General features: G+C 37.2%; 1 protein-coding gene across 5 annotated transcripts in view; it reads right to left on the minus strand.

The window, feature by feature from the left end:
- Positions 1 to 3,204: 3,204 nt before the first annotated feature.
- IFTAP (intraflagellar transport associated protein) overlaps positions 3,205 to 27,456 on the minus strand; it is a 69,101-nt gene continuing 44,849 nt past the window's right edge. For 4 of the 5 annotated variants that reach the window (XM_055281892.2, XM_055281890.2, XM_055281891.2 and 1 more), the window contains 3 exons: positions 26,527 to 26,593; positions 14,484 to 14,623; positions 3,205 to 3,455 (listed from right to left, as the gene is read on the minus strand). In XM_055281892.2, coding sequence (XP_055137867.1) covers positions 3,291 to 3,455; positions 14,484 to 14,623; positions 26,527 to 26,593 — 372 coding nt within the window. In that variant the 3' untranslated portion in view covers positions 3,205 to 3,290. The remainder of the gene's footprint in view (positions 3,456 to 14,483; positions 14,624 to 26,526; positions 26,594 to 27,456) is intronic. The other variant, XM_055281894.2, reaches the window with a different exon arrangement.

A 27,456-nucleotide genomic window follows, 5' to 3' on the forward strand; every position in this document is an offset into this window, starting at 1 on the left:
TTTTGATCGTGTTATTCCTCTGCATGAAAACATTAAATAGCTCCCTATCAACTAGAGAATAAAGTCTACAGCACACAAGTCCTGCAGAATCTGGCCCCAATCTACATTTCCAACTTCCTCTCCTGCAGTTATCCCGTTTATCCCACACACTAGAAAACTATGGTTTTACTTTAACCAAGCAATAGTTTGTCACACTCCATTACACCTCTGTGCATTATTCCCTTGGACTGTAATGTTTTTCCCCCTTTTCTGTCTCAAAAACTTCTACTAATTCTTTACAGCCAAGCTTAAATATCAGTTTCTCTGTGAGAAGTCCCTAGTTCTCCAAAGCATAATTTAAAAACTCCAACATGCTTTGTCCTAGTAGCTCTTGGTATACACCAGTCTCACAACAAAGATTATCCTCGACTAAAGTGCTGTCAAATACAAATATGCATGCCACATGTGTAATTTCAAATTTCCTAGTAGTCTCATGAAAAAGGTAAAGAGAAATTGGTGAATTTTAATATTTAACTATTTAATCAAAAAGTACCATTTCAACATATACTAATACAAAAAATATAACGAGAAATTCACAATTTTTTCACTACTAATTCTTTCTTTGAAATCCAGTACATAGTTTATACTTGCAGCATATTTTAAATTCAGACACTAAGCTGTGATGGTTAATATTGTCAACTTCATTGGATTGAAGGATGCAAAGTATCGTTCCTGGGTGTGTCTGTGAGGGTGTTGCCAAAGGAGATTAACATTTGAGTCAGTGAACTGGGGGAGACAGACCCATCCTCAATCTAGATGGGCACCATCTAATCAGCCGCCAGTGTGGCTAGAATAAAGCAGGCAGGAGATGGAAGAGCAGACTTGCTGAGTCATCTGGCCTTCATCTTTCTCCTGTGCTGGGTGCTTCCTGCCCTCAAACATTGGACTCCAAGTTCTTCCACTTTTGGATGCTTGGACTTACACTAGTAATATGCCAGGGGCTCTCAGGCCTTCAGCCACAGACTGAAGGCTGTACTGCCCGCTACCCTACTTTTGAGGTATTGGGACTGTGATTGGCTTCCTTGCTCCTCAGCTTGCAGACGGCCTATTGTGGGACTTCACCTTGTGATCGTTAAGAGTCAATTCTCCTAATAAGCTTCCCTTCATATATATATATATATATATATATATGAATGTATGTACATATTATATATACATTCATATATATATGAATGTAACATATATATGTATGTATGTATCTTATTAGTTCTGTCCCTCTAGAGAACCCTAATATACTAAGCTGTTTTCCAAAATAACTGATCTGCATTTACATTTTATAAAATGTATAATTGAAAAAGTAGATTCACATACCCAAATTGTTCTAAATGTATTTGAAAGTTTTCTAATACCTGAATCAAATATCAGTTTTTTTATTTTAAATTGAAATAAAAATTAAACAACAGCTGAAACTTACTTTCTCAGTCACTATATTTCAAGTACTCTAGTGTACTAGAATGCAGCTAGTGGCTATTATATTGGACAACATAGCTCTATTGTAATTATTTGTGTATACATCTCTCTTCCCTACTTAATTGGACCATGTCTAACTTGTCTGTATCCTCCCCACTGCCTAGCCTAAAGCTTGAACACACAAATGGAGCTTTATGAAATTTTGTTGAATAAGTAAAAATAAATGTGGAAGTCACTTGACTCTAGGGCAACATGAAATCAAGAGCATTCTTTTGTAAAAAATATAAATGGCATTTTTATGAATACATATACACACTCAAACACACACACACAATTCCTCATACACACACAAGCACAAGTACATGCATACAAGCACAGGCCTGCAGCATTATTCACAATAGCCAAGATATGGAAACAACCTAAATGTTCGTTGATGGATGGATAAAGAAAATGTAGTATATACATAAAATGGAATACTACTCAGCCTTAAAAAAAGAAGGAAATCCTGCTATATGTGACAACATAGGCAAACCTGAAGGGCATTATGCTAAGTGAAATAAGCCAATTACAGAAGGACAAATACCTCACGTCCACTTACATGAGTTAAAAAAGTCAAACTCATAGAAGCAGAAAGTAGGATGGAGGTTTCCAGGGTTTAGGGGAAGGGGGAAATGGAGAGTTGCTGTTCACTGGGTATAGTTTCAGTTATACATGAATACATTCCAGAGATCTGCTGCACAACACTGTGCATATAGGTAACAAGATTGTATTGTACTTAAACAAGAGATTAGAGCTCGTGTTAAGTTCTTACCACACACACACACAAAAACTAATAGCAAAAAACAAAACAACAACAAAAAACAACTCTGGTGTGGGATATTGACAGTAAGGGAGTCTATGTCGGGGAGACGCAGGGGCTGTATGAAAACGGTGCTGTCTTCCTCAATTTTTCTGTGAACATAAAACGGCTCTGAAAAACAAAGTGTACTTAAAAGAAAGAGAAAAGAAAATCAGTTAAGTACATTCAATTTGTTACTAATTCCTTCAATAATAAAAATTAACTGAAACATATTACTCCCCCTTCCTCTGGGCCTTCATCCCTCTTTTCTCCTTCTCTTAATGCATGTATGGGTATGCTACATAATTAGCACTTCGTCATGTGTTTTTATATTCTCTAGTTGTTTTGCCTTCTCAAGTTGTATTTTAAGCTTCTGGAGACAGAGATCATTTCTTGAACTTTGTAACCGTTATCACACATGGTTTCATGGTAATAATGAAATGCAAGAATTTAATATATAACATATCATCAATTCTCAGATCCTTTTTTAAGTAAAGCCTTTCCCAATCAATTCCAGAAGCCTAAGCTCTCAACAACACTCACATTGATAGCACTATCTCTGGACAGCTAGGACCCAGACCTACTCATACTGGCAATTTTTCTCTAACGTGCTACAATGTGTTTTCATGTGCAATTGTCCTTTACTCTCAAGAAAGTGGGATCATGTTTCTGACCTTTGATACAGCACCCCACGTCGCTTAGTGCAATGCTTTCATCAAAATGGATCCTTCCGTAGATGCTGCTTCCTGTTCCCATTTCCCACTCCCATCTCCTCCAACCAGCCACAAGATGCAGCAACAACATGGCGAGAGAGAATTCTGTAAGGGCAGCAATCTCTTTGGCCTTGTTGCTCTATATCCCTAATAACAGGTAACTCTGATAAATGAGTGCACACATGTAAATTTCCACAAAGGGAATTATAGTAGGTTTATCTTTTATTCTAATGTTGCTTGAATAAGAACAAAATTAAAATAAGCACACACACAAAACATGCCTCTGTGAATCAGCCACAGGGTTCCCCTAAGTCTGGGCTGGTGTCCTTTCTCTTCTGCTTGCATAGCTCTTTGATGGTCTCTATCTCTGCAGGACTAAACTTGGAGGTTAGCGTCACATTGTCATAATCAAATTCTTCATCAAGTGAAAAGGGTTGAACTTCATCTCCAAGTATCTATAAAAGGTAACAAAGGAGGAAAAAACATACACAATCATTGTAAATGAAGATAAAGTTGAAAAATTAACTCCCTATTAATATTTAATTAAACCTTTTTTCAGACTTCAGCACTCTCAGCTGATTAAGCTGTTTTTAAGTAAAAGAATGAATTCAATTATTCAATTTGACCTAATTTAAGCCTCTTAATATGCCCCATTTGTACCATGCTGTATCTGAATGAATATCATTAACCAATGCTGCCCAAGGCAAGAATCAGAAAGTCTCCCTTGCATATACTCATTATACGTTTTACCGCGTGTAGTGTCAGGACTACAGAAGCATACAGAAAAACCAACAGTTACATTAAAATGTGAGAAAAATGTACACTAAGATTTTTATCAACCTTAAATAGATTTTCACCATTTGCTAAAAAAAATATATTAATAAAACGTACTTTTTAAAGATAAAAATACCCTACATTGAATATACTTCTTCAGATAATACCTATAACTCTTGGCTAATAAGAGTAAAACTTGGAACATATTTTAAATTTAAAAGTCCAGGATCTCTTTTTTTTAGCAAGAATTTAAAAATATTACAGTTTATAAGTAGTTACAAAGAGATGTAATAATTTTGAATCTATTCATAATTTGTGAGTTTTAAAGACTTCCTAAAGGAAGGCAGATAAAAAAGCATATTTTCCAGTAAACCAAGAGTATGCCTTAAATCTCTTGTATCGCCCCCTAAAAAGCCTCTCCAAAAACAAATGGTGTGCGATACAGTGAAATCATCCAGTACTTCTATGTAGCTCCACAATATGCATAGTGATGCTGAAATAATTGAAAACTATGGTTTATGCAAGAATGAAAAAATGTCCCAAAGCTATAATCAGCTTTAAATATTCTTGCATGGAAGATGATCTCATTGATGGCTTATGCAATGTTGGTAAAAAGGTAGCATGTAGCTCAGAAACTATCTGCTGTTACTAAAGGTGAAAGAAAAAATAATAAGTAGTTATCTCCTATCTGTTCCACAAGTTATGTTTTGAAGTTAGGTGTGCAGTGCTAATAGCAAACGCTCAGCCATTTATCATCCTTTCTTAGTAAAATCAGCAGGAGAACAACTTCTGGAGATGTGTTCATTTCCTCTTTATTAGAAAGGACCTTAGTGCTTTCCTGACAAAACTGCCACTGAGTTTCCACAGTGAGTTTGCCATGGTGAGTTTCCACCATGTGTCAGCCCTGATACTAGGAACCATGTGGCATCAGCAGTGATATTCAAACAACTCTACTGGTAGTCACTGTTACCCCTACCTTATAACTGAAAGGTTAAGTAACTTTCCCAAAATACACAGTTAGTAAGGGAGAGAAGCAATATTTGGATCCAGGGTAATCTGCTTCAAATAAAGCCTCACCTGCTCAACAGAAACACCAGCAAGAATCAACCTGGAAGTTTTCACTAAGCCAAGTCATAGCTCTTTGGAGAGAAGACCTTTTCTAAATAAGATGATCCATTCTCACAGCCTACCATTAGAAAACTGTACTCAAGGCTACATGTAATACCATGACTATCTTAAAACCCAGCTGTACACAAAAAGCAAATCAGCCTGCAAGGCTGATCAGTCCACTTTGATCACTTTCTGAGATTAAATTTATCATCAACACAGCCAAAGTGACAGTGGAACAATCTTGCTTAGATGGCTCAAATGCAGAAACACACACACACAATGACACAAGATGTTCATTTCCTGAATGTTAAGCGTTCTTGCTGTCTCCAGCTCTACTCAGCAGTAAGTACTGAGGCCTGCAGTCTTGGCCACAACCCCATCCGGAGCCGATTCTAGCTGATCCTGGCAAAACTTAAGGAGGAGACCCTGTTTCCACCAATATATTCAGTCTGATGGGAATTTTGCTGCCCTTTCATGCCTGGGTAAAGGCCTTTCATCACATGTCTATTAAGCTTCAAGCTGCCCATACCTGCATGTGTCCCCTATACTAGGTCTTTAAATTCTACCTTCAAGCCTCTAAAACCTGCCTACACCTTACTAGCCATCCTCACTAGATGCAGTCACTTTGTCTTCACCCAACTCTCACTTAGGGGTTAGAATACAATTTCAAATTAGACAAATCCGTTTGCCATGTTAAAATCTCAGTGACACCATACCATGCCCCCGACTCCCTCTACAGAACACAAATAACCTCAATCCCCACCTCCCTTCCCTTTACCTGTTCACTCAATAAACATTATATAGCAGATTCTGGGAACATAAAGTGATTATAGCAAAATCTGTGTCTATAAGGTTTCGTAACTTCAAGGAGAAGACAGAAGTATAGGAATGATTTCAGTATCACGTGCTGTGCTCTCCAATAGAGGAATGCAAAAAAGGGAAACAGAAGCATAGAGAGGAAAGTGCAGAAGCTTCACTTACTCTTCTATTTTTTTTTTTTTTTTTTTTGAGACAGAGACTCCCTCTGTCACCCAGGCAGGAGTGCAGTGGCATGATCTCAGCTCACTGCAACCTCTGCCTCCCAGGTTCAAGCAATTGTCCTGCCTCAGCCTCCTGAGTAGCTGGGACAACTGGTGCATACCACCAGCCCTGGCTAATTTTTGTATTTTTAGTAGAGACAGGGTTTCGCCATGTCGGCCAGGCTGGTTTCAAACTCCTGGCCTGAAGTGATCCACCCACTACAGCCTCCCACAGTGCTGGGATTACAGGCATGAGCCACCGCGCCTGGCCTCTTACTCTTGATTGAGTTTTGCCACTCTCCAGAAAATCCTACTAGCCTCCCCACACATCACTTCACTTATTACCTACCTCATCCTAGCAACCCAGATAAAGTAAGGCCAGTATTTCGGACTTACTTCTAAACTCTGATCAGGGCTCCCATGGCCAAGTTGGTTCTAGATACGGCCCAACCCATTGCCTTCTTAAGATTCTCCCTTCCCTGAGGTCTCAAACTACCTTGTGGCTATAATATCCAGACTTATGGATATTATTCTACATCTCTAGTACTTGCTGTCTCCAGCTCTACTCAGCAGTAAGTACTGAGGCCTGCAGGCTTGGCCACAACCCCATTCGGAGCCGATTCTAGCTGATCCTGGCAAAACATAAGGAGGAGACCCTGTTTCCACCAATATATTCAGTCTGATGGGAATTTTGCTGCCCTTTCATGCCTGGGTAAAGGATGTAGAAATTTATTCTTAAATGGAAACATCTTATTTTCCTTTAAGTTTTTTTTTTAATACATTTACATTCTTCTCTGTCATGGAGGATGATTTTCTTCATCAGTCACTTGGTACTAACCGTAACAATAACATGGAATAAAGTTTTCAGCAAGTCAGTAAAGATAATGTCAACACGAAGATTATTCATTTATAATATCCTTCAATGTATAAAAATATAATTAAAGATATAAATTTCTTCACTAAGAAATTAAGGGTTATCAACAGCAGCTATTAGATTTTCTAGGCAATCAGTTAGATATTGAGATATTAAAGCAAGAAATAAAGAATAGTAATAATGTCACATTTGCAATGCCAAAACATGACATTCAGGACACTCTAAACCATTTTGGGGATATACTGTAATGTGGCCAGTACATCCCTGAGTCGAAATGTCAGAGGAATAGCCTCTGCAGTCATTCAGATATTTTACATTCTTTCCACAAACTCTACATTCCTATTAAATTCTAGTCACTGTGTTAGGTGCTGGGGATACAAAGATGAAGACCTATATGAAATCACAATGAGATAAACACATAAACAAATCATTAGAGTAAAATGTGGTAAGAACAGGGTGATGGGAACACAGAAGGAATACCTGACCCAGACTAAGTTGGAGGGGATTGGGAAGGAATCAGAGAAGGCGTCTTGGAACAGGTGATATCTGAGCTGACTCTTAAAGGGTAAACATTAGTTTACAAGTTGACAAAGGAGAGCTTTGCTGACAGGGGGAGTTTCCACGAGCAGACCATGGAAATAAGATGCAGAATTTCACATTTGTGAGTCTGAAAGTAGGTGAGCATTGTCAGAGCACAAAGTGTAAGTTGGAGAGTAGCAAGAGACAAATATGGTGCCAAATCATCCTAGAGATGATGAAAAGTCACTGAAGAATTTTTTGAAGGCAGAGAAAACACTTGGTCATCTATGCATTTCAGATAAATTCCTTCATCCATTAAATTTTTATTAAGTACCTACAATGAGACAGGTGCTGGAGTAAAAAAAAAAAAAAAAATGCCCTGCCCTGTTGGAAATTATATGAGACAGATCACTATGAAGGTTAAACAGAAGGTAGATTTGAGTGGGATAAGCCTGGAGCCAGAAGAGTACTCAGGAACCTGCTAAAGCAGTTCAGTAAGATATCATGAGAACAGAGGACTGGTAGGAGAGACTTGAAAAATCTGTAGAAAGTGAAATTGGCAGCACTCGATAAATGACTGGATATGGAAATGTAAGAAAAGGAAGAATGCAGAAAGGGAAGTGGGTAAAGATAAGCACAGTTCAATTTGAATGTACCTGAAGAAATCTAGATGAATTGAATATACAAACTTGAAACTGAAAAAAAGGTATGAAGCTAGAGATACCAATTTGGAGATGAAGATGGATTCAAGTATGCAGGCTGGGAACAACTATAGGTTAAGCACAGAACGCTAAGGAACACCAACTCTTAAGGGATGGATGGAGAGAAAACCCAAAGGACTCAGGGAAAACACAATTTGAGAAATACATAAAGAATCACAGGAGATCATTGATGGACATTTGGCTTCCTGTGCAGCGCACCAACATGGCACATGTATACATATGTAACAAACCTGCACGTTGTGCACATGTACCCTAGAATTTAAAGTATAATAAAAAATAAAAAAATAAAATAAAATAAAGAATCACAGGGGAAAGTGAAGTGAGAACCAATGAAGCAAGAGTGCCAGAGGAAGGTCAATTGTGTCAAACATGGTAGAGAGATCCATTAAAAGGAAGACTGGAAAGTGTCCGCTGGATTTGGCAATCATAAAGCAATTGATGCCTTCATTCTGAAAACATCCAGGCAGGCAATTGGAGCCAAGGATATTTTACAATATATTGAAGAGTCTAATAGCTTTTCAATTCTGGATGAAAAGAGAGAAATAAGAACAGACAGTAGCCAAAGAGGGGTCCAAGATGAAGGGAAGCTTGTTTTCCTTGTTTTGTTTCATTTTGTTAAGGATAGGAAAGACTTAAATATGTTTACATGTTGACGGGAATGAACAAATAGAAAATAGAGAATGACCCCAACCACGTTATTACTGTATACCAGAAAATCACTCCCATTTAGTGGTGATGTTTATTGTTTATTTATGTGTTCATTTAATAAATGTTTACCATATGCCTACTATATGTATGGCACTGAGCTCGCCACTAGTTCTGAATTTGCATGTTAATTACGCAAGCTTGTGATGACATGCATGAGTGAATTTAGTCTTCCAAGACAGGAGACACATAAGTAATTCAAAGTGAGCCCAAGTAGGTGCACACTGCAATTCAGAAGATATCACTGTGGTCTTCTGAATGACAGCTTTTCAAATACAGAAAGGTTGCATTTCTATGTATATATTTCAGTTATTGGCTGTTGTGGCATACTTTGGAAATTCTCTTCTTTCAAGTTCAGTTCATGTTAGAGTTCAAAGCTATAAGATGCCAAGGTTTTTAGATTACAAACTGAAATTATTATTTATTTCAGTAAAGACTTTGTGCAATGGAACACCAAGTCCCCTGGTGCTAAACAAAAAACAACCATGAATTAAGTTATTAACTTGTTATTTTTGCCTAAGGAGCTGAAAGAAATATGTGGATTTCAGGTGTCTAATTTCAAATCTAATTGAAACCTTTTTGCCTCTCAGGGAATAAAATTTGTACACTGTTGGAAAACTTTGAGTCCCCTTAAAATTGCTCATGTGACTTATTCTAACAGAGACACTGCTGATGGAGAGATTGTTTTCATCCATAGTACCACATAGGCAAATTAAAGAAAATAGAACTAATGCTTAAATCAATAATGGCGGCATTTAGCTGTAGGCTACTATACAAAGTAATATGGTAAATAAACTGTCTTTATAGGTGAAAATTTTTAGAGTCCTATTATGAATTGGAAAAACAGGAGAGTTCCTATTAAAATACCACACAAGTTTCTTCTATGACCTCTTCTACAATTTTCAGGGGGAGAGGGTAGGTATCCCAATTTTTCATCTTTCTAATAACAACTCTCTTTGTTCTGTCTACAGAACAAAGCAGCTTGAAGCAGCTTCACACTTCCAAATTTCATCCAAATAAAGTAACTAAGGCAAGGTAATTCTATACACATAATTCTATACACAATTATGTATGTGTGTAGAACCAGTGGTAAAATCATGATTATCTCAATAGATGCAGAAAGGCCTTTGACAAAATTCAACAGCCCTTCATGCCAAAAACTCTCAATAAATTAAGTATTGATGGGACGTATCTCAAAATAATAAGAGCTATTTGTGACAAACCCACAGCCAATATCATACTGAATGGGCAAAAACTGGAAGCATTCCCTTTGAAAACAGGCACAAGACAGGGATGCCCTCTCTCACCACTCCTATTCAACATAGTGTTGGAAGTTCTGGCCAGGGCAATCAGGCAGGAGAAAGAAATAAAGGGTATTCAATTAGGAAAAGAGGAAGTCAAATTGTCCCTGTTTGCAGATGATATGATTGTATATCTAGGAAACCCCATCATCTCAGCCCAAGATCTCCTTAAGCTGATAAGCAACTTCAGCAGAGTCTCAGGATACAAAATCAATGTGCAAAAATCACAAGCATTCTTATACACCAATAACAGACAAACAGAGAGCCAAATCATGAGTGAATTCCCATTCACAATTACTTCAAAGAGAATAAAATACCTAGGAATCCAACTTACAAGGGATGTGAAGGACCTCTTCAAGGAGAACTACAAACCACTGCTCAACAAAACAAAAGAGGACCCAAACAAATGGAAGAACGTTCCATGCTCATGGATAGGAAGAATCAATATCATGAAAATGGCCATACTACTCAAGGTAACTTAAAGATTCAATGCCATCCCCATCAAGCTACCAATGACTTTCTTCACAGAATTGGAAAAAACTACTTTAAAGTTCATATGGAATCAAAAAAGAGCCTGCATTGCCAAGACAATCCTAAGCCAAAGAACAAAGCTAGAGGCATCATGCTACCTGACTTCAAACTATAGTACAAGGCTACAGTAACCAAAACAGCATGGTACTGGTACCAAAACAGAGATATAGACCAATGGAACAGAACAGAGCCCTCAGAAATAATACCACACATCTACAACCATCTCATCTTTGACAAACCTGACAAAAACAAGAGATGGGGAAAGGATTCCCTATTTAATAAATGGTGCTGGGAAAACTGGCTAGCCATATGTAGAAAGCTGAAACTGGATCCCTTCCTTACACCTTATACAAAAATTAATTCAAGATGGCTTAAAGACTTAAATATTAGACTTAAAACCATAAAAACCCCAGAAGAAAACCTAGGCAATACCATTCAGACCATAGGCATGGGCAAGGACTTCATGTCTAAAACACCAAAAGCAATGGCAACAAAAGCCAAAATTGACAAATGGGAGCTAATTAAACTAAAGAGCTTCTGCACAGCAAAATAAACTACCAACAGAGTGAACAGGCAACCTACAGAATGGGAGAAAATTTTTGCAATCTACTCATCTGACAAAGGGCTAATAACCAGAATCTACAAAGAACTCAAACAAATTTATAAGAAAAAAAAAACCCATCAACAAGTGGGCAAAGGATATGAACAGACACTTCTCAAAAGAAGACATTTATGCAGCCAACAGAAAAAAATGCTCATCATCACTGGCCATCAGAGAAATGCAAATCAAAACCACAATGAGATACCATCTCACACCAGTTAGAATGGCGATCATTAAAAAGTCAGGAAACAACAGATGCTGGAGAGGATGTGGAGAAATAGAAACACTTTTACACTGTTGGTGAGACTGTAAACTAGTTCAATCATTGTGGAAGACAGTGTAGCGATTCCTCAGGGATCTAGAAGTAGAAATACCATTTGACCCAGCCATCCCATTACTGGGTATATACCCAAAGAATTATAAATCATGCTGCTATAAAGACACATGCACACGTATGTTTATTGCAGCACTATTCACAATAGCAAAGAGTTGGAACCAGCCCAAATGTCCAACAATGATAGACTGGATTAAGAAAATGTGGCACATATACACCATGGAATACTATGCAGCCATAAAAAAGGATGAGTTCATGTCCTTTGTAGGGACATGGATGAAGCTGGAAACCATCATTCTCAGCAAACTATAGCAAGGACAAAAAACCAAACACCGCATGTTCTCACTCATACGTGGGAATTGAACAATGAGAACACTTGGACACAGGAAGGGGAACATCACACACTGGGGCCTGTTGTGGTGTGGGGGCAGGGGGGAGGGATAGCATTAGGAGATATACCTAATGTAAATGACGAGTTAATGGGTACAGCACACCAACATGGCACATGTATGCATATGTAACAAACCTGCACATTGTGCACATGTACCCTAGAACTTACAAGTATAATAAATATATATATATATTTTTAAAAAAAAAGAACCAGTGGTAAAATTAGGGAAAAAAATCTGAACCAAATAAATGTTAAATGCTTGAAGTGATGGATATGCTAATTACCCTGATTTGATCACACACATATATGTGTACCAAAATATCACACTATACCACATAAATATATACAATTATTATATGTTAATTTAAAAATTTAAAAAACAAAATTAGGTGAAACATTGAGTTGGTCCAATTCATATCAGAAAGTTGATGGATTCTTAACAGGCAATTAAGAGAAAGTTAGGAAGGACATCCAGAATACATTTTCAGCTTTTCAGATTGAAATCACAGAAGGAAACTATCATCTCTAACTCAAAATGGCCTTTCAGTAAGCCCTTCAGCACCCATTTGCTGTAAATTAATGATTATGTTCTTTTACTAGCACTGGGTACTTTAAAATAAGATGAATGTTATCAAACCAAGGCAGTGTTGGTACAGTACAGGTTGAGTATCTCTTCTCCAAAATGCTTGGGATGAAGTGTTTTGGATTTCAGATTTTGGAAGGGTTGCAGAATATATACGAGTTAAGCATCCCTAATCTCCAAATCTGAAATCCAAAATGCTCCAATGAGCATTGCCTTTGAGCATCATCATGTCAGCACTCAAAAAGTTTCAAATTTTGGAGCATTTTGGATTTTCCCATTAGGAATGTTCAACCTGTATTGTGATTCTAGACGGTTGTGAAAAGTTACTCTAAAAAATAGTAATTAGAAATAAAAATTCCCAACCAAGATGTTACTTCAGATATTCAAAAAACAGCAAAAGTTGTTCATCTGTGGCTTGTATCATTTTGATTCCAGCATTTTAAAATGTCCACATTTCTGGTAAGCAGTTTATATTCCTCTTAAATATACCACCATATATGGGGTCTCAACTTGAATTATACTGCTATTTGATAGATTCCAGAAATCATTCAGTTTTCTTAACCCATTAATTAAAACCACTTTGTAACAATTTCTATAATTGTACTAGATTATATATATTCTCAAATTGTACTGAAATAAAATTGTATTTCTATAAAAGTACCAGGTGCCATGCCTACTGGCTGGTCCAATAACTTGTATGGCCACAAGTGAAGTCAACAGCATGAACAAATCTTAAAAAAGAAATTGAGTCCTTCTAGAAATAGCCTTATAATTTTAGCTTTTTACAACTCAGAGAAAGCAATCTATAATTCAAAAAGCATATTGAAAAGTGGCTGTCCCTACCAGTTTAGCTGGTAATCAATTTGGGAGTTTAATATAAGCCTGCACGCATCCTGGATATACTTTCATGATGTCAGTGAACAAAAGTACTTATTAGAAAGTGGCAATTTAAAACTGAAATGTGTGGATTATTTCTGACTGAATGGCTAATTCTATAACAGAATATCTTTTAGTAACAAGACTAGTACCTCACGATTAAATAATCCAAAAAGACCCTAAGGATTTTGTTAGAAAGCAATAATAAAGAGCCCTTAACAACAACTTGAGCCTGATCCTGCTTTGTGTTCCAGTAAGGAGAGTGAGAAAGGCCACTACCAGCGATAGCAACAGCCTGTATTGATACATGTTTATTAAGCATATGTAGAAGAGCTGCAAAATGATAGCAAAAGATGACTTTCAAGTTGCACATTTGCGAGTAAATATATGGCATAGATTCCATTTTCATGGCTAGGTGACATTTCTCAGCCTCCCCTGTGGCCAGTATGAACATGTGACTAAGTGGTCACCAATGGAATGTGAGCTGAAATTAAGGACCCTGAGTCCTAAGCCTTGGGGAAACATGCTGCCCCCATGCTCTTCTCTCCTCCCCTCCAGGTATGATGATGACGTGACCTGGAACATGCAGGTGAGGACAATGTCCTAAAATATAATGGACATCCAGAAAGAAGGAACCTGGGTCCCTGATGACCCCCAAAAAAGGAGCCACCTGCTCATTTTAAAGGCTCTATATAGGCTGTAAATAAGAGAAATAAACGTCCATCTCTTTTCAGCCATTGAATTATTATTAGGATTCTCTGTTATAGCAGCCTGGCCTTACCTCAACTAATTCAAAAGTTTATAGAACCTTATCAATAATAATAATAACAGCCAGTTCAGACTAAAAAGGGCAAGAAAACTGTCCATCCTTTCTATTGCGCAGTCCTTGGGTAGCACTGATCTGTAGCATGGCATACATTGTAAAACAAAAATGGGTTTCCACATAAAAACATAATTGCTCTATGTGTTTAAAAAGAAATGTATGCATTTGAGATAGATGGCTGTGAGAGGGACCAATTAAGCAACTTCAATTTTATATTTTCCCAAATCTTAGAGAAATACAGAAGCATACAGCATTTCTTTGAAGGGATGAATTACAAAATCAACACAGTGTGGAGAATGACTGAATTCCCTGTGGAGTACCTCTTCCGTCTGTTTGTCCATTCTTTTTACAGCGGGCTTTGGCTTCATTTCACAGGTAGGAGGCTGGGCCACAAAAGGGATACAGGAAGGAATGCTGGTGCTTACATCCTGCTCCACTTCTCCCGGAAGCAGCAGCAAATCTGTTGGATACAAAACATTTCAACTGAGCCTTTTGCCAAGTTCACAATTTACCTAAATCATTTAAATGCCCAGAAGTCGAAGAAAATGAAGCAAATATGCTCATGTAAAGTAGGTCCATTTCACAATGCCTGTCCTCCTTTGGGAACTGGACTCTAGGGATTGCCCTCTCCTCATAATAGAAGCCATTAGTTAATTTATTTTTATTTTACCCTTGCAAATGTAACAGTCCCCCCAAAATGTCTGGAGGAGTACTGTTTTTGGAGTAACCTGATTGTCCTTTTATTCTCAACTCAATTTCTACTTTTATGCGAAAATAAGGTGATAAGATGTTACTTTTGCTTCATTTTCCCATATTTTCCTGGAGGGATAAAGAGAAAGAAAATGGAGTACTGATTTCATCCTGTAACAATATGGCAATATTTCAAAAATATATATTAAAAAACAGTAATGCCAGAAGGAAAGTACTTTAACTTTCAGCAGAAAAATGAAATACTCTGTCATATTCAGAATGCATGGTCTAATTTTCAACACTTGCAAAGAACAACAGCAACTTGTTTCCTGCTTGTTAAGCACAATCTCAAGAATTCAATAACCAATCTTGGTTTTCTGATTGATCCATTATAAGCAGATATGTCTCCTGATTTTTGCATGTATGATAATACATGGATGCATCACAGACAACTGATGATCTTCCACAGCTTTCTTTAAGGAGGACAAAAAAAACAAATAGAAGCACAACAGGTTTCCTCCTCAGTCTGTTTTCATAGGACCAGAAGGGCTTGCAAGAGCTAGCCAACAACTTGGAGCCGACTCTGGATGATGCTGCCTACTTCTCAAAGATGATCCTAATTAAGGCACTAATTAACTTCTCAGTGGAAGTGATTAATTAATAACAGGCATGACTTGACTGCTGCAAATGGCAGCATGTATAGGGAGATAATTGAGCAGGTATTGATATTCAAAAACTGAAACTAATTCGAAATGAATCCCTCAACACTATAGATATCCCCTTCACAAAAAAATATAATTACAAAATTCTTATGACTCCAGCAACAGAGAACACAGACAGCCAGGAAACAGAACTGTGGAGGGGAAATGGCAAAGAAGGTAATTCTGCTATGACTAATTACTGAAATCTTAGACTATGATTTCATTAATTAGCAGAAATAAAAACAATAAAAATAGCCAACACTTACATACTCATTTTATATGCTTTAGCTCAGCTAATACTCCAAAAGCTCTATTATTTCCCATTTTACAGACAATGAGCTAACAGACAGTAGCCTCACTCAATATCCCACAGCTAAAAAGGGCAGAGCTGGGCAGTCTATCTACACAGCCCATGCTCCTCTCCTACAATGTCACATTACGAACTTTCTTTAAATAAGCATTTTCGTTAACATATTTTATTTTACTGGATCAAATTAAACACTCAAACTTAGAACCAACAAATGTCACTACTATAACACACTAGCATGGTTAGGCAACATTAAGTGCATTTCCCAAACATTTCATACCCAGAGAAACAACATTTTAAAATTCAATGAGGTTGGTGGGAAGACTAGTTTTCTAATGCACCTATTTAAGAGTTCAAAGCCAAACTCCCTCACTGAGCGTCCTCATGTAACATCCCAGGACTGGTACAAATCTGGTGAGGGACCCACCAACAAGGAAAGCAACAAGAGACAGGCTTGGGCCTCTCGACACGAAAACCATTATCTACCTGACCCATTGGCTGACAGCGCAAACGTCAGTTCAAATATGAAATCAAAATCAATTCTGCTTTCAGGGCTATTTAAAATCATTGTTCTGGCTGACAGTATTGTGCAGTGAGGAGGATAACTCTGCAATTTCTTTACTGAAACTTCACTTCTCTAATCTATTTGCCAAGAAGGTAGGATTTTCAACAAAAATGGTTTCTTTCATAATAATTCTACTGCCATGGGAACAATTCTTTCAAAATAACAAGACTCAGTATACTCCACGTCTTAAATTCTTGCCATTTGTTTCTTCAGAGTAAAAGCGAAATGCACCAATGCATATCTATTAGTGCCTAACACAGCAACTTATACATAGTGAATTCTCAACAAATACTTGGAGATAGAAAATGAATTTTGTACACTTCAACTTTTAAACTCAACAGCAAGTATCAAGAGTCTGCCTGCCAATAAGATGTTGTGGATGATGTGAAATGAGTATAGCCCTTACCCTCAAAAACTAAACGTTACAGGAATAAGACTTTCATATATAAAATCAATCAAAGAATAATCAAGAAAAAATTGAATGGCTCTAACTCTAAAGATGACAGATTTATAAAAGGGCAAAAACAATACGAATGAGAAGAGCCTGGCAAGGCATATGTTATAAAGAAAACTACTGCAATCATTTAGCTGTTTTACAATCGTGGGTGGGTTATATATACTCATATTCTCTCAGGAGAAAAAAAGTACTGTATTCACTCACGGTAGGAAATGAAATTTCAAGTTCTCTGTATAACTTTCTGAAACAGAAATGCTTTAAGAGACTTAATCTGATCATATAGTTGTTGTTTCTAAAACAATCAAAGGCTTTGTTTTCATCTTAATGAAATGCGACCATCTTGGCATTATAGAGTCAGGGCCACTTTCAAAAATGAATCTTGAGGTTGGACGGCAAGACTGGTTGAAGTATTTTAATCTCTTCTTTATCAACCACATGTTTAGAAATTCTACTATTTAAAAAGTAGCTATTCATGCCATTTGTCCCTGTATTTTGTCAATGATCGGCAAGTCAAAGACTACAGCCATGTAATCTAATACAGTGTTACAAAGTGAGCCATCTACTTGACATCTGAAAATTTATATACAATAATATTTAATCTGCCTGGCATATTTATAAAATTAACCAATCTGTTCATTTGTTACCACATAAAATGGCCAACATTTCCTGAAAGTTTGGGCATCCTAATACAAAAAGGATATAGATAAAAAACACTTTAGCCATCCAGGCCATTTCTTTATTATTATTATTATTATTATTATTATTATACTTTAAATTCTAGGGTACACGTGCACAACGTGCAGGTTTGTTACATATGTATACATGTGCCATGTTGGTGTGCTGCAACCATTAACTTGTCAATTACATTAGGTATATCTCCTAATGCTGTCCCTCCCCCTCCCCCCACCCCACAACAGACCCCGGTGTGTGATGTTCCCCTTCCTGTGTCCAAGTGTTCTCATTGTTCAATTCCCACCTATGAGTGAGAAATGCGGTGTCTGCTTTTTGTCCTTGCGATAGTTTGCTGAGAATGATGGTTTCCAGCTTCATCCATGTCCCTACAAAGGACATGAACTAATCCTTTTTTATGGCTGCATAGTATTCCATGGTGTATATGTGCCACATTTTCTTAATCCAGTCTATCATTGTTAGACATTTGGGTTGGTTCCAACTCTTTGTTATTGTGAATAGTGTCGCAATGAACATACGTGTGCATGTGTCTTTATAGCAGCATGATTTATAATCCTTTGGGTATATACGCAGTAATGGGATGGCTGGGTCAAATGGTATTTCTACTTCTAGCTCCTTGAGGAATCGCCACACTGTCTTCCACAATGGTTGAACTAGTTTACAGTCCCACCAATAGTGTAAAAGTGTTCCTATTTCTCCACATCCTCTCCAGCACCTGTTGTTTCCTGACTTTTTAATGATCACCATTCTAACTGGTGTGAGATGCTATCTCCTTGTGGTTTTGATTTGCATTTCTCTGACGGCCAATGATGATGAACATTTTTTCATGTGTCTGTTGGCTGCGTAAATGTCTTCTTTTGAGAAGTGTCTGATCATATCCTTTGCTCACTTTTTGATGGGGTTGTTTGTTTTTTTCTTGTAAATTTGTTTGAGTTCTTTGTAGATTCTGGATATTAGCCCATTGTCAGATGAGTAGATTGCAAAAATTTTCTCTCATTCTGTAGGTTGCCTGTTCACTCTGATGGTAGTTTCTTTGCTATGCAGAAGCTCTTTAGTTTAATTAGCTCCCATTTGTCAATTTTGGCTTTTGTTGCCATTGCTTTTGGTGCTTTAGACATGAAGTCCTTGCCCATGCCTATGTCCTGAATGGTATTGCCTAGGTTTTCTTCTAGGGTTTTTATGGTTTTAGGTCTAATATTTAAGTCTTTAATCCATCTTGAATTAATTTTTATATAAGGTATAAGGAAGGGATCCAGTTTCAGCTTTCTACATATGGCTAGCCAGTTTTCCCAGCACCACTTATCAAATAGGGAATCCTTTCCCCATCTCTTGTTTTAGTTAAGTTTGTCAAAGATCAGATGGTTGTAGATGTGTAGTATTATTTCTGAGGGCTCTGTTCTTTTCCATTGGTCTATATCTCTGTTTTGGTACCAGTACCATGCTGTTTTGGTTACTGTAGCCTTGTACTATAGTTTGAAGTCAGGTAGCATGATGCCTCCAGATTTGTTCTTTGGCTTAGGATTGTCTTGGCAATGTGGGCTCTTTTTTGGTTCCATATGAACTTTAAAGTAGTTTTTCCAATTCTATGAAGAAAGTTATTGGTAGCTTGATGAGGATGGTATTGAATCTATAAATTACCTTGAGTAGTATGGCCATTTTCATGATATTGATTCTTCCTATCCATGAGCATGGAATATTCTTCCATTTGTTCGTGTTCTGTTTTATTTCCTTGAGCAGTGGTTTGTAGTTCTCCTTGAAGAGGTCCTTCACATCCCTTGTAAGTTGGATTCCTAGGTATTTTATTCTCTTTGAAGCAATTGTGAATGGGAGTTCACTCTTGATTTGGCTCTCTGTTTGTCTGTTATCGGTGTATAAGAATGCTTGTGATTTTTGCACATTCATTTTGTATCCTGAGACTTTGCTGAAGTTGCTTATCAGCTTGAGGAGATTTTGGGCTGAGACAATGGGGTTTTCTAAATATACACTCATGTTACCTGCAAACAGGAACAATTTGACTTCCTCTTTTCCTAATCGAATACCCTTTATTTCTTTCTCCTGCCTGATTGCCCTGGCCAGAACTTCCAACACTGTGTTGAATAGGAGTGGTGAGAGAGGGCATCCCTATCTTGTGCCAGTTTTCAAAGGGAATTATTCCAGTTTTTGCCCATTCAGTATGATATTGGCTGTGGGATTGTCATAAATAGCTCGTATTATTTTGAGATATGTCTCATGAATACCTAATTTATTGAGAGTTTTTAGCATGAAGGGCTGTTGAATTTTGTCAAAGGCCTTTTCTGCATCTCTTGAGATAATCATGTGGTTTTTGTCTTTGGTTCTGTTTATATGATGGATTATGTTTATTGATTTGCGTATGTTGAACCAGCCTTGCATCCCAGGGATGAAGCCCACTTGATCATGGTGGATAAGCTTTTTGATATGCTGCTGGATTTGGTTTGCCAGTATTTTATTGAGGATTTTTGCATCGATGTTCATCAGGGATATTGGTCTAAAATTCTCTTTTTTTGTTGTGTCTCTGCCAGGCTTTGGTATCAGGATGATGCTGGTCTCATAAAATGAGTTAGGGAGGATTCCTTCTTTTTCTATTGATTGGAATAGTTTCAGAAGGAATGGTACCAGCTCCTCCTTGTACCTCTGGTAGAATTCGGCTGTGAATCCGTTTGGTCCTGGGATTTTTTTGGTTGGTAAGCTATTAATTATTGCCACAATTTCAGAGCCTGTTATTGGTCTATTCAGGGATTCCACTTCTTCCTGGTTTAGTCTTGGGAGGGTGTATGTGTCCAGGAATTTATCCATTTCTTCTAGATTTTCTAGTTTATTTGTGTAGAGGTGTTTATTGTATACTCTGATGGTAGTTTGTATTTCTGTGGGATCGGTGGTGATATCCCCTTTATCATTTTTTATTGCGTCTATTTGATTCTTCTCTCTTTTCTTCTTTATTAGTCTTGCTAGCGGTCTATCAATTTTATCCTAGTCTCTGACAAAACAGACTTTAAACCAACAAGATCAAAAGAGACAAAGAAGGCCATTACATAATGGTAAAGGGATCAATTCAACAAGAAGAGCTAACTATCCTAAATAAATATGCACCCAATACAGGAGCACCCAGATTCATAAAGCAAGTCCTTAGAGACCTACAAAGAGACTTAGACTCCCGCACAATAATAATGGGAGACTTTAACACCCCTCTGTCAACAATAGACAGATCAAAAAGACATGAAGTTAAAAAAGATATCCAGGAATTGAACTCAGCTCTGCACCAAGTGAACCTAATAGACATCTACAGAACTCTCCACCCCAAATCAACAGAGTATACATTCTTCTCAGCACCACACCACACCTATTCCAAAATTGACCACATAGTTGGAAGTAAAGCACTCCTCAGCAAATGTAAAAGAACAGAAATTATAACAAACTGTCTCTCAGACCACAGTGAAATCAAACTAGAACTCAGGATTAAGAAACTCACTCAAAACCGCTCAACTACATGGAAACTGAACAATCTGCTCCTGAACGACTACTGGGTACATAACAAAATGAAGGCAGAAATAAAGATGTTCTTTGAAACCAATGACAACAGGCGACTTCTAAATAGAGCTTCCAGCTATGATAGTCTTGTTCAGTAGTTCTTATTCTTAAAAATGATTGAAGATCTCAAAGAGCTTTTGTTTATATGGGTTATGTCTATCAACACTCACCATATCAGGAATTAAAACTGACAAGTGTTCCAATATTTGTATATTGGAATCATTACAAATAATCAAATTACATATTAAAATAAGTATTTTTATTAAAAATCTATTCTCTAAAAACAGAAAATATTGAGAAGCATTATTTTACATTTTTTCGAATCTGTTATAATATCTGGCTGAACAGAAGAAAGTTGGATTCCCTATTTGCTTCTGCATTCAATTTTTGAAATATGCTATTTTAGTTGATGCAAAGAAAATCCAGATTCACACAGATAGGTAGTTGGAAAGGGGAAGAGTATTTTAATAGTCTTTTTATATAGTTGTGGATATTTTTCTTTGATACTACACCACGATCTGAAAAATGATAAAGTTTTCAAAGGTTATTTTCCATGAGCATTCTGAAAACTTGTCAGTGAACTTTTTGTACTGCTACATTAAAATCCATTGGTCTATCTTGCACACTGAATGGATCTTTCCCCTATGTATAATTTTGTAAACATTATTAATTGGTCATTTGGAAAATATTGGTTCACTGTGTTATGTAGATCTTCCAAATGTTGACATATTTCATTATACAGTATAAAAATCACATTAGTTAATATCACCAATTTTGCCAGAAAAGCCTTTAAATATTGAGAAGCTGTCAAGCTCACAGTACTAGATACAAGTTCTCTAAAAATCTAATTTTCGCTTGATCCATTGCCAATTTTATCATTGGCAACGAATACTATTAGTTATTAGACTTGAAGAGACAGGCTCACTTTATTCATTTTTGAGAAATATAGTTTGTCAGTTACACTTTCAAATAAAAATGGTGATTCATGAAAGAGAAAAATAAACTAGTTCAGCATACCACTCAATCACCCAAGTGTTTTTCCACAACCACTGTATTTCAGTATGTAACAGAAGTGCCTTATGAACACTTACTATTTTGACACAAAAATCATTAAAAAAAGGTATACTTAAGAATCAAGATGTAATAAAATTAATAATTTTTACTACTTCAAGAAATTTTCAGTGGAAACTGGCATTTATTTTTGATTATAAATTTATGACAGTGAAGATGACAACTGCTAGTATAATTTGGTGCCACAAACTTGATTCACAATAAGGTGCCAGCATTTTCACCCAGCATTGCTTTTCCAACTTCAGTGCAAACATCAACACATGACCTGCCAACCTCAGGGTTTCTGAGGGGTTCCTAGACCACATCTTCAGGAGTCTGCTGGTCTAGCTAATGTCAGTCCAACCCTCCCACCATCAACAACTAGAAAAGCTAGATAAATTACAAAAATCAACTATTTAAAGGTGTTGGAGAACTACCAGGGTAGCCTAGGACTTGAGGAACCAGGATTTCAGCCACAGTTCTTAAATATTTGTCGACTAAGAGTCCCTAGTCATTCAGGGATGGCCTAAAACTGCTTAAAGTTCCAAATTAGGAAAGAACTTTTTTTCAAAAAGAGGTAACTGATGTCATCATTTGTATGCACTTGCTCATTAATGGCAATTAATCCCATTAATGGACTAAAAATGACTGGACATTGCTATGGTTAGGATATGGTTTGTTTGGCCTCAGCAAGTCTTATGTTGAAATTTGATCCCCATTGTTGGAGGTAGGGACTGGAGGGAGGTGCTTGGTTTGAGAGTGGATCCCTCAGGAATGGCTTGGTGCCATTCTCTCCACAGTGAGTGAGTTTTCGCTGAGTTCTCACTCTTAGTTTCCAAAAGAACTGATTGTTGAAAAGAGCCTGGCACCTCTTTCCCTCTCTCTCGGTTCCTCTCTCATCATGCAGTTTCTGCACATGTGGTTCCCCTTTGGCTTCCCCAGAAGCACACACTGGCTCCATGCTTCTTGCACAGCCTGCAGAACCACGAGCCAAATAAACCTCTTTTCTTTACCCAGCCTCAGGTATTCTTTTACAGCAACATAAATGGACTAAGGCAGAAGTACAGTACTGGAGAACCTGAAAATAAAAATCAAACAAGGCTGCCAACCTTTGAGCAGGAATCAGTGCCCATTCTCAGTCAATACAATCAGCCACAACATAAGTACACCTGCTGACCAAGAGATGTGTGTAAGTATGAATCTCAGAGTTAGATTAAAAAAAAAAAAAAAAAAAGTCTCTTGAGCTACTTGCACTCGACCAGAAGAGGTTGGGCTGGGCCCACTGAGGAAGCATAAAAATAAAAATGAACAGAAAATCTTCCTATTCTAATGGCCTCAGCACAATAACTAATAACTAATCCAAACAATAATTGTGCTGAGTAAAAGTTTGAGCCAGTTTGTCTGAGGCATGACAGTCACCAGGTTAACTACCTTATCTCAAATTCAAAAAAGGAAGAATAGGTTAACTTGATGTCAAATAAACACAGTGCACCAAACTCTGTGGCAGACACTACCCTGAGAAAACTGCTTAATACCATTGCTTAATAGAATTGGCTCCACTGAAAAACCATCTCCAATCTTTCCACCTGGGCTGCCAAATGATAAAACAAATAATTAGAAAAGAATCACGCTCCTAAATCTTAGAGAATATTTATGAGAGTGAATGGGGTGAACAAATAAAGTCAATGGTAGAAAAACAATATGCAAGCCACTTCCTTGTTGCCCCAGGCAAATCTGTTGCTTAAACAATAACAACAGAATCTAATCAGTAAACCTCCCAGCTGCCAAAATTATACAAGCAACTTTACTATTTAAAATGTCACATTTCCCATCTGATATAAATATTTGCCTTCTGCTCACATTCCTGAAATGTAAAACAAATTAGGCCCAAACTAAAATTCACCTTGGCACGAACTATTTAATTTCTTTTTCCTTTAAATGACCCAGATTGAGCATTATGAAAATTGTAAAGCCCTAGTGGCCTTTTCAGTAATTAGAATAGATTGCTGAAGCCTAGGTTGATTTTCAGCATAGGCTTCGCACATCATTCTATGTGTGGGAAGGTCTTGACTAGTTCATTCAAGTCTTGGTTCAGCCTCAGTAATCTTTTATACACAAATACAAGAAGGCTTATTATCTGATTTCTGGAAAAATCATACTAGTAAGATGTTTTTATCAATATTTTAAAATAAATCTAGTAATTGAAAAATGCAACTTGAAAAAATATTTAAAGAAAACAATGTGAAAATACTGTAAAAAGGTAAAAAGGCAATTTAAAAGATTGATGGGCCAGGTGAGGGGGCTCACACCTGTAATCCTAGCACTTGGGCGGGGGGGTGGGGCGGGGTGTGGCCGAGGCAGGTGGATTGCCTGAGCTCAGGAGTTCGAGACCAGCCTGGGCAACACAGTGAAACCCTGTCTCTACTAAAATACAAAAAAATTAGCCAGGCGTGGCAGCATGCACCTGTAATCCCAGCTACTTGGGAGGCTGAGGCAGGAGAATTGCTTGAACTTGAGGGGCAGAGGTTGCAGTGAGCTGAGATCGTGCCATTGCACTCCAGCCTGGGCGACAGTGAGAAAAAAAAAAAAGATTGACATAACAAAAATCAGATCTGTTGGTTATGTCGGTTTATGTCAATATACAGAGTTCTCATACTGGCAAGAAGTGAAAAATTTAAACCATCACAAAAGCACCCAAAACATGTACTTTTGTGCCCTCTTATGAAATTTATTTTATATTGCGTATGTATTACATGCAGACTAGAACCATTTGTCTCCACGTGTTATCCTCAAATTAATTACATTAGAATCGTCTGGGGTGTTGGTTAAAATGCAGATCACCAGATGCCACCAAAGACCTTCTGAATTAGATTCTCTATTGGGAGGGTGATCCAGAAATCTGCATTTTTAACAAGGTTCCCTCCCCCAAATCACCCAAAACCCAAAACAGTGTGCTTCCTCTACAAAGGTAGCTTCCTGACAAGTCCTTAGCTCTCCCTTCTAATCCAACTGGAGTCCCTGTGCTGCTCTCATTATAGAAATTCAGAGCCACTCAGGGTATTAAAGTTAGAGAACCTCTCCCTGGAGGATGTGATCCCTCTAGACCTCTGATCTCACTTAACCAAATAAGTAATTAAAGAATCTGCAACATCTACTGGTTAATAGTGTGCTTGAGAAGCAATCCCTTCATGGAGTAGTCTGATGTTTGAAAGCAGAATAAAAATGTTCATTTCTTCCAATTACCAAAGCCTTTCAAATTCAAGCAGCTGAAGAAGCTAGAGTAGAGGTTTATACAACCAATGTAGAGATAGTCACCATCCCTAAACCAACTTTACCTAGTCACTTTAACTTCTGTCTGATTATAAATAAGCCATCCTCCCCCAACACTAATGACCATAAAACATGTTTATGACTACCTAAAAACAGTAAACAATAGTTAAATATCAACAACCAAACCTCCGTGGAAACTGCCCCTTCTGTAACATTAGGCATTGACTTTGATATATTCTTGCATGTTAAATCAGGAATGAGTGTTTAAAAAAAAAAAAACCTCCTGATTTTGAACATATTTCAAACGTCCTTCGAGAAACAAAGAATACCTATGCCTATCCAGAAATGTTAACTAGAAAGAAAAAAGTTTTCCTCTAAATAAACATCAACAGACTAACATGAAGCCTTTTTCAATCCAGCCCATGTGGAAAAATGCCTCAGAAGAAACATTTACAATATATCTTTAGTATTAAAGGTTTAATTTACATAATAAATATTTTTAAAAGCAAAAAAATGGATTTTCTTTTATTTTCTTTAGAATAGCTCACTGAAGCCTGCATAGATTTTCAGCCTAGGCTTTGCATGTTATTCTACATGTGGGAAAGTCTTGACATTAGTTCACTCAAGTCCACTGAAACTTGGTTCAGCCTCAGTAACCTTTAATACCAGGCAAGACAGCCTTATTTTTGTGATCAATTCTGATATTTTTATGATTTTTAAGATTAATAGGTATTTTATGTGTCCCTCAAAGATAATCTCAGTTTACAAGACTGTACATCTAGGAAACAAAGATTTGACTTACAATGGCTCCACTTGAGACAATTACCTAAGAATCAATCCTGTGATGAATTGTTAAGGGGAGAGCACACCTTTATTTCATTTAAGACCAAAGGTTTCACAATCTTCAAAAAGCTCTGACCTTTCAGGTGAAATTTTTGTTACTGAAAAAAATAGCTCACAACTTTAGTTTTTCCTATCTTAGGAGAGGTGGAGGTAAGAATTGCCAAAAACAGGAAAGCTGTCTAAAGCCTTATTTGTAGTTTCTAGAAAGAGGTCAGGTAGTATAGAAAGGAAATAGAAAGCATACCCTCACTCATTTGGGGTTTAATCTCTTCATCCATGTCCAAATCTTCTAAATCTAGGAAATTATCTACCTAGAAAAAAAGAATTAACATAATTTTTAAGCAGAATAGACCTAAAGAAAAACTGCAGTGAAAAGTCAATGAATTCACTTCCACAACACCTAACTGAACAGCTGAATCCACTTTTCTCATTAACGCTTGAGTCCCAGCTCAAGGCTTTTGTGGTCACTGTGCTTTCCCAAGAGACATCTGATAGAAGCAGTAAATTTGAAAGCTGGCCTGGATTTTGTAGGCACCATAGTCAGGCCTCTGCACTGAAAGGGAAAAAAGCAGTCTGAGAGTTTTTTAAAAGGGACTTTGTTCCAGATTCTGTCCCAGAATATATACCACCACCATGACAGCTGAAAACAGTGTTTCTGGGTTTTGTTTTCATTTTGTTGCTTTTGCCTGTCAAGCAAATGGTGGCGGTGGCTCTGGCTACTGTCATAACACCGTGCTTTCTTATGGCACTCTGAGGAGCCAGAGAGAAGAAACCAAAGAAAGCAGGAGAGAAAAGTTCATTCAAAACAAAATCACAAGAGAGGTGAGCAGGGCAAAAACTCAAGTGTTCTCTCTTTTGAGCAAATAAAACTGAAAATTACTTCAAAGGTAAAAAGCAGGGCAAATGACCTTTACAGACAAAATAGCAGTGTTTCAATGAAAAACTATTCCACATGGAATACTGCTTTCCACTGCAAGCTGACAATGAGACATTTTAGATTAACAAAATGGTAACATTTAGACATGAACTAATTCATCTCAAGTGAATATCAAAGAGTGTAAATAAGAAAATGATCTCACCACTGGCACGAATGAGACCTAGTAAAGGAATAAGGTTGCAATGCCTTTCATGCTCATGACCTAAACATGTGCATAACAAAATACCATAAAATTAC

This window comes from Symphalangus syndactylus, chromosome 6, assembly GCF_028878055.3.
Source record: "Symphalangus syndactylus isolate Jambi chromosome 6, NHGRI_mSymSyn1-v2.1_pri, whole genome shotgun sequence".
Lineage (NCBI taxonomy): Eukaryota > Metazoa > Chordata > Mammalia > Primates > Hylobatidae > Symphalangus > Symphalangus syndactylus.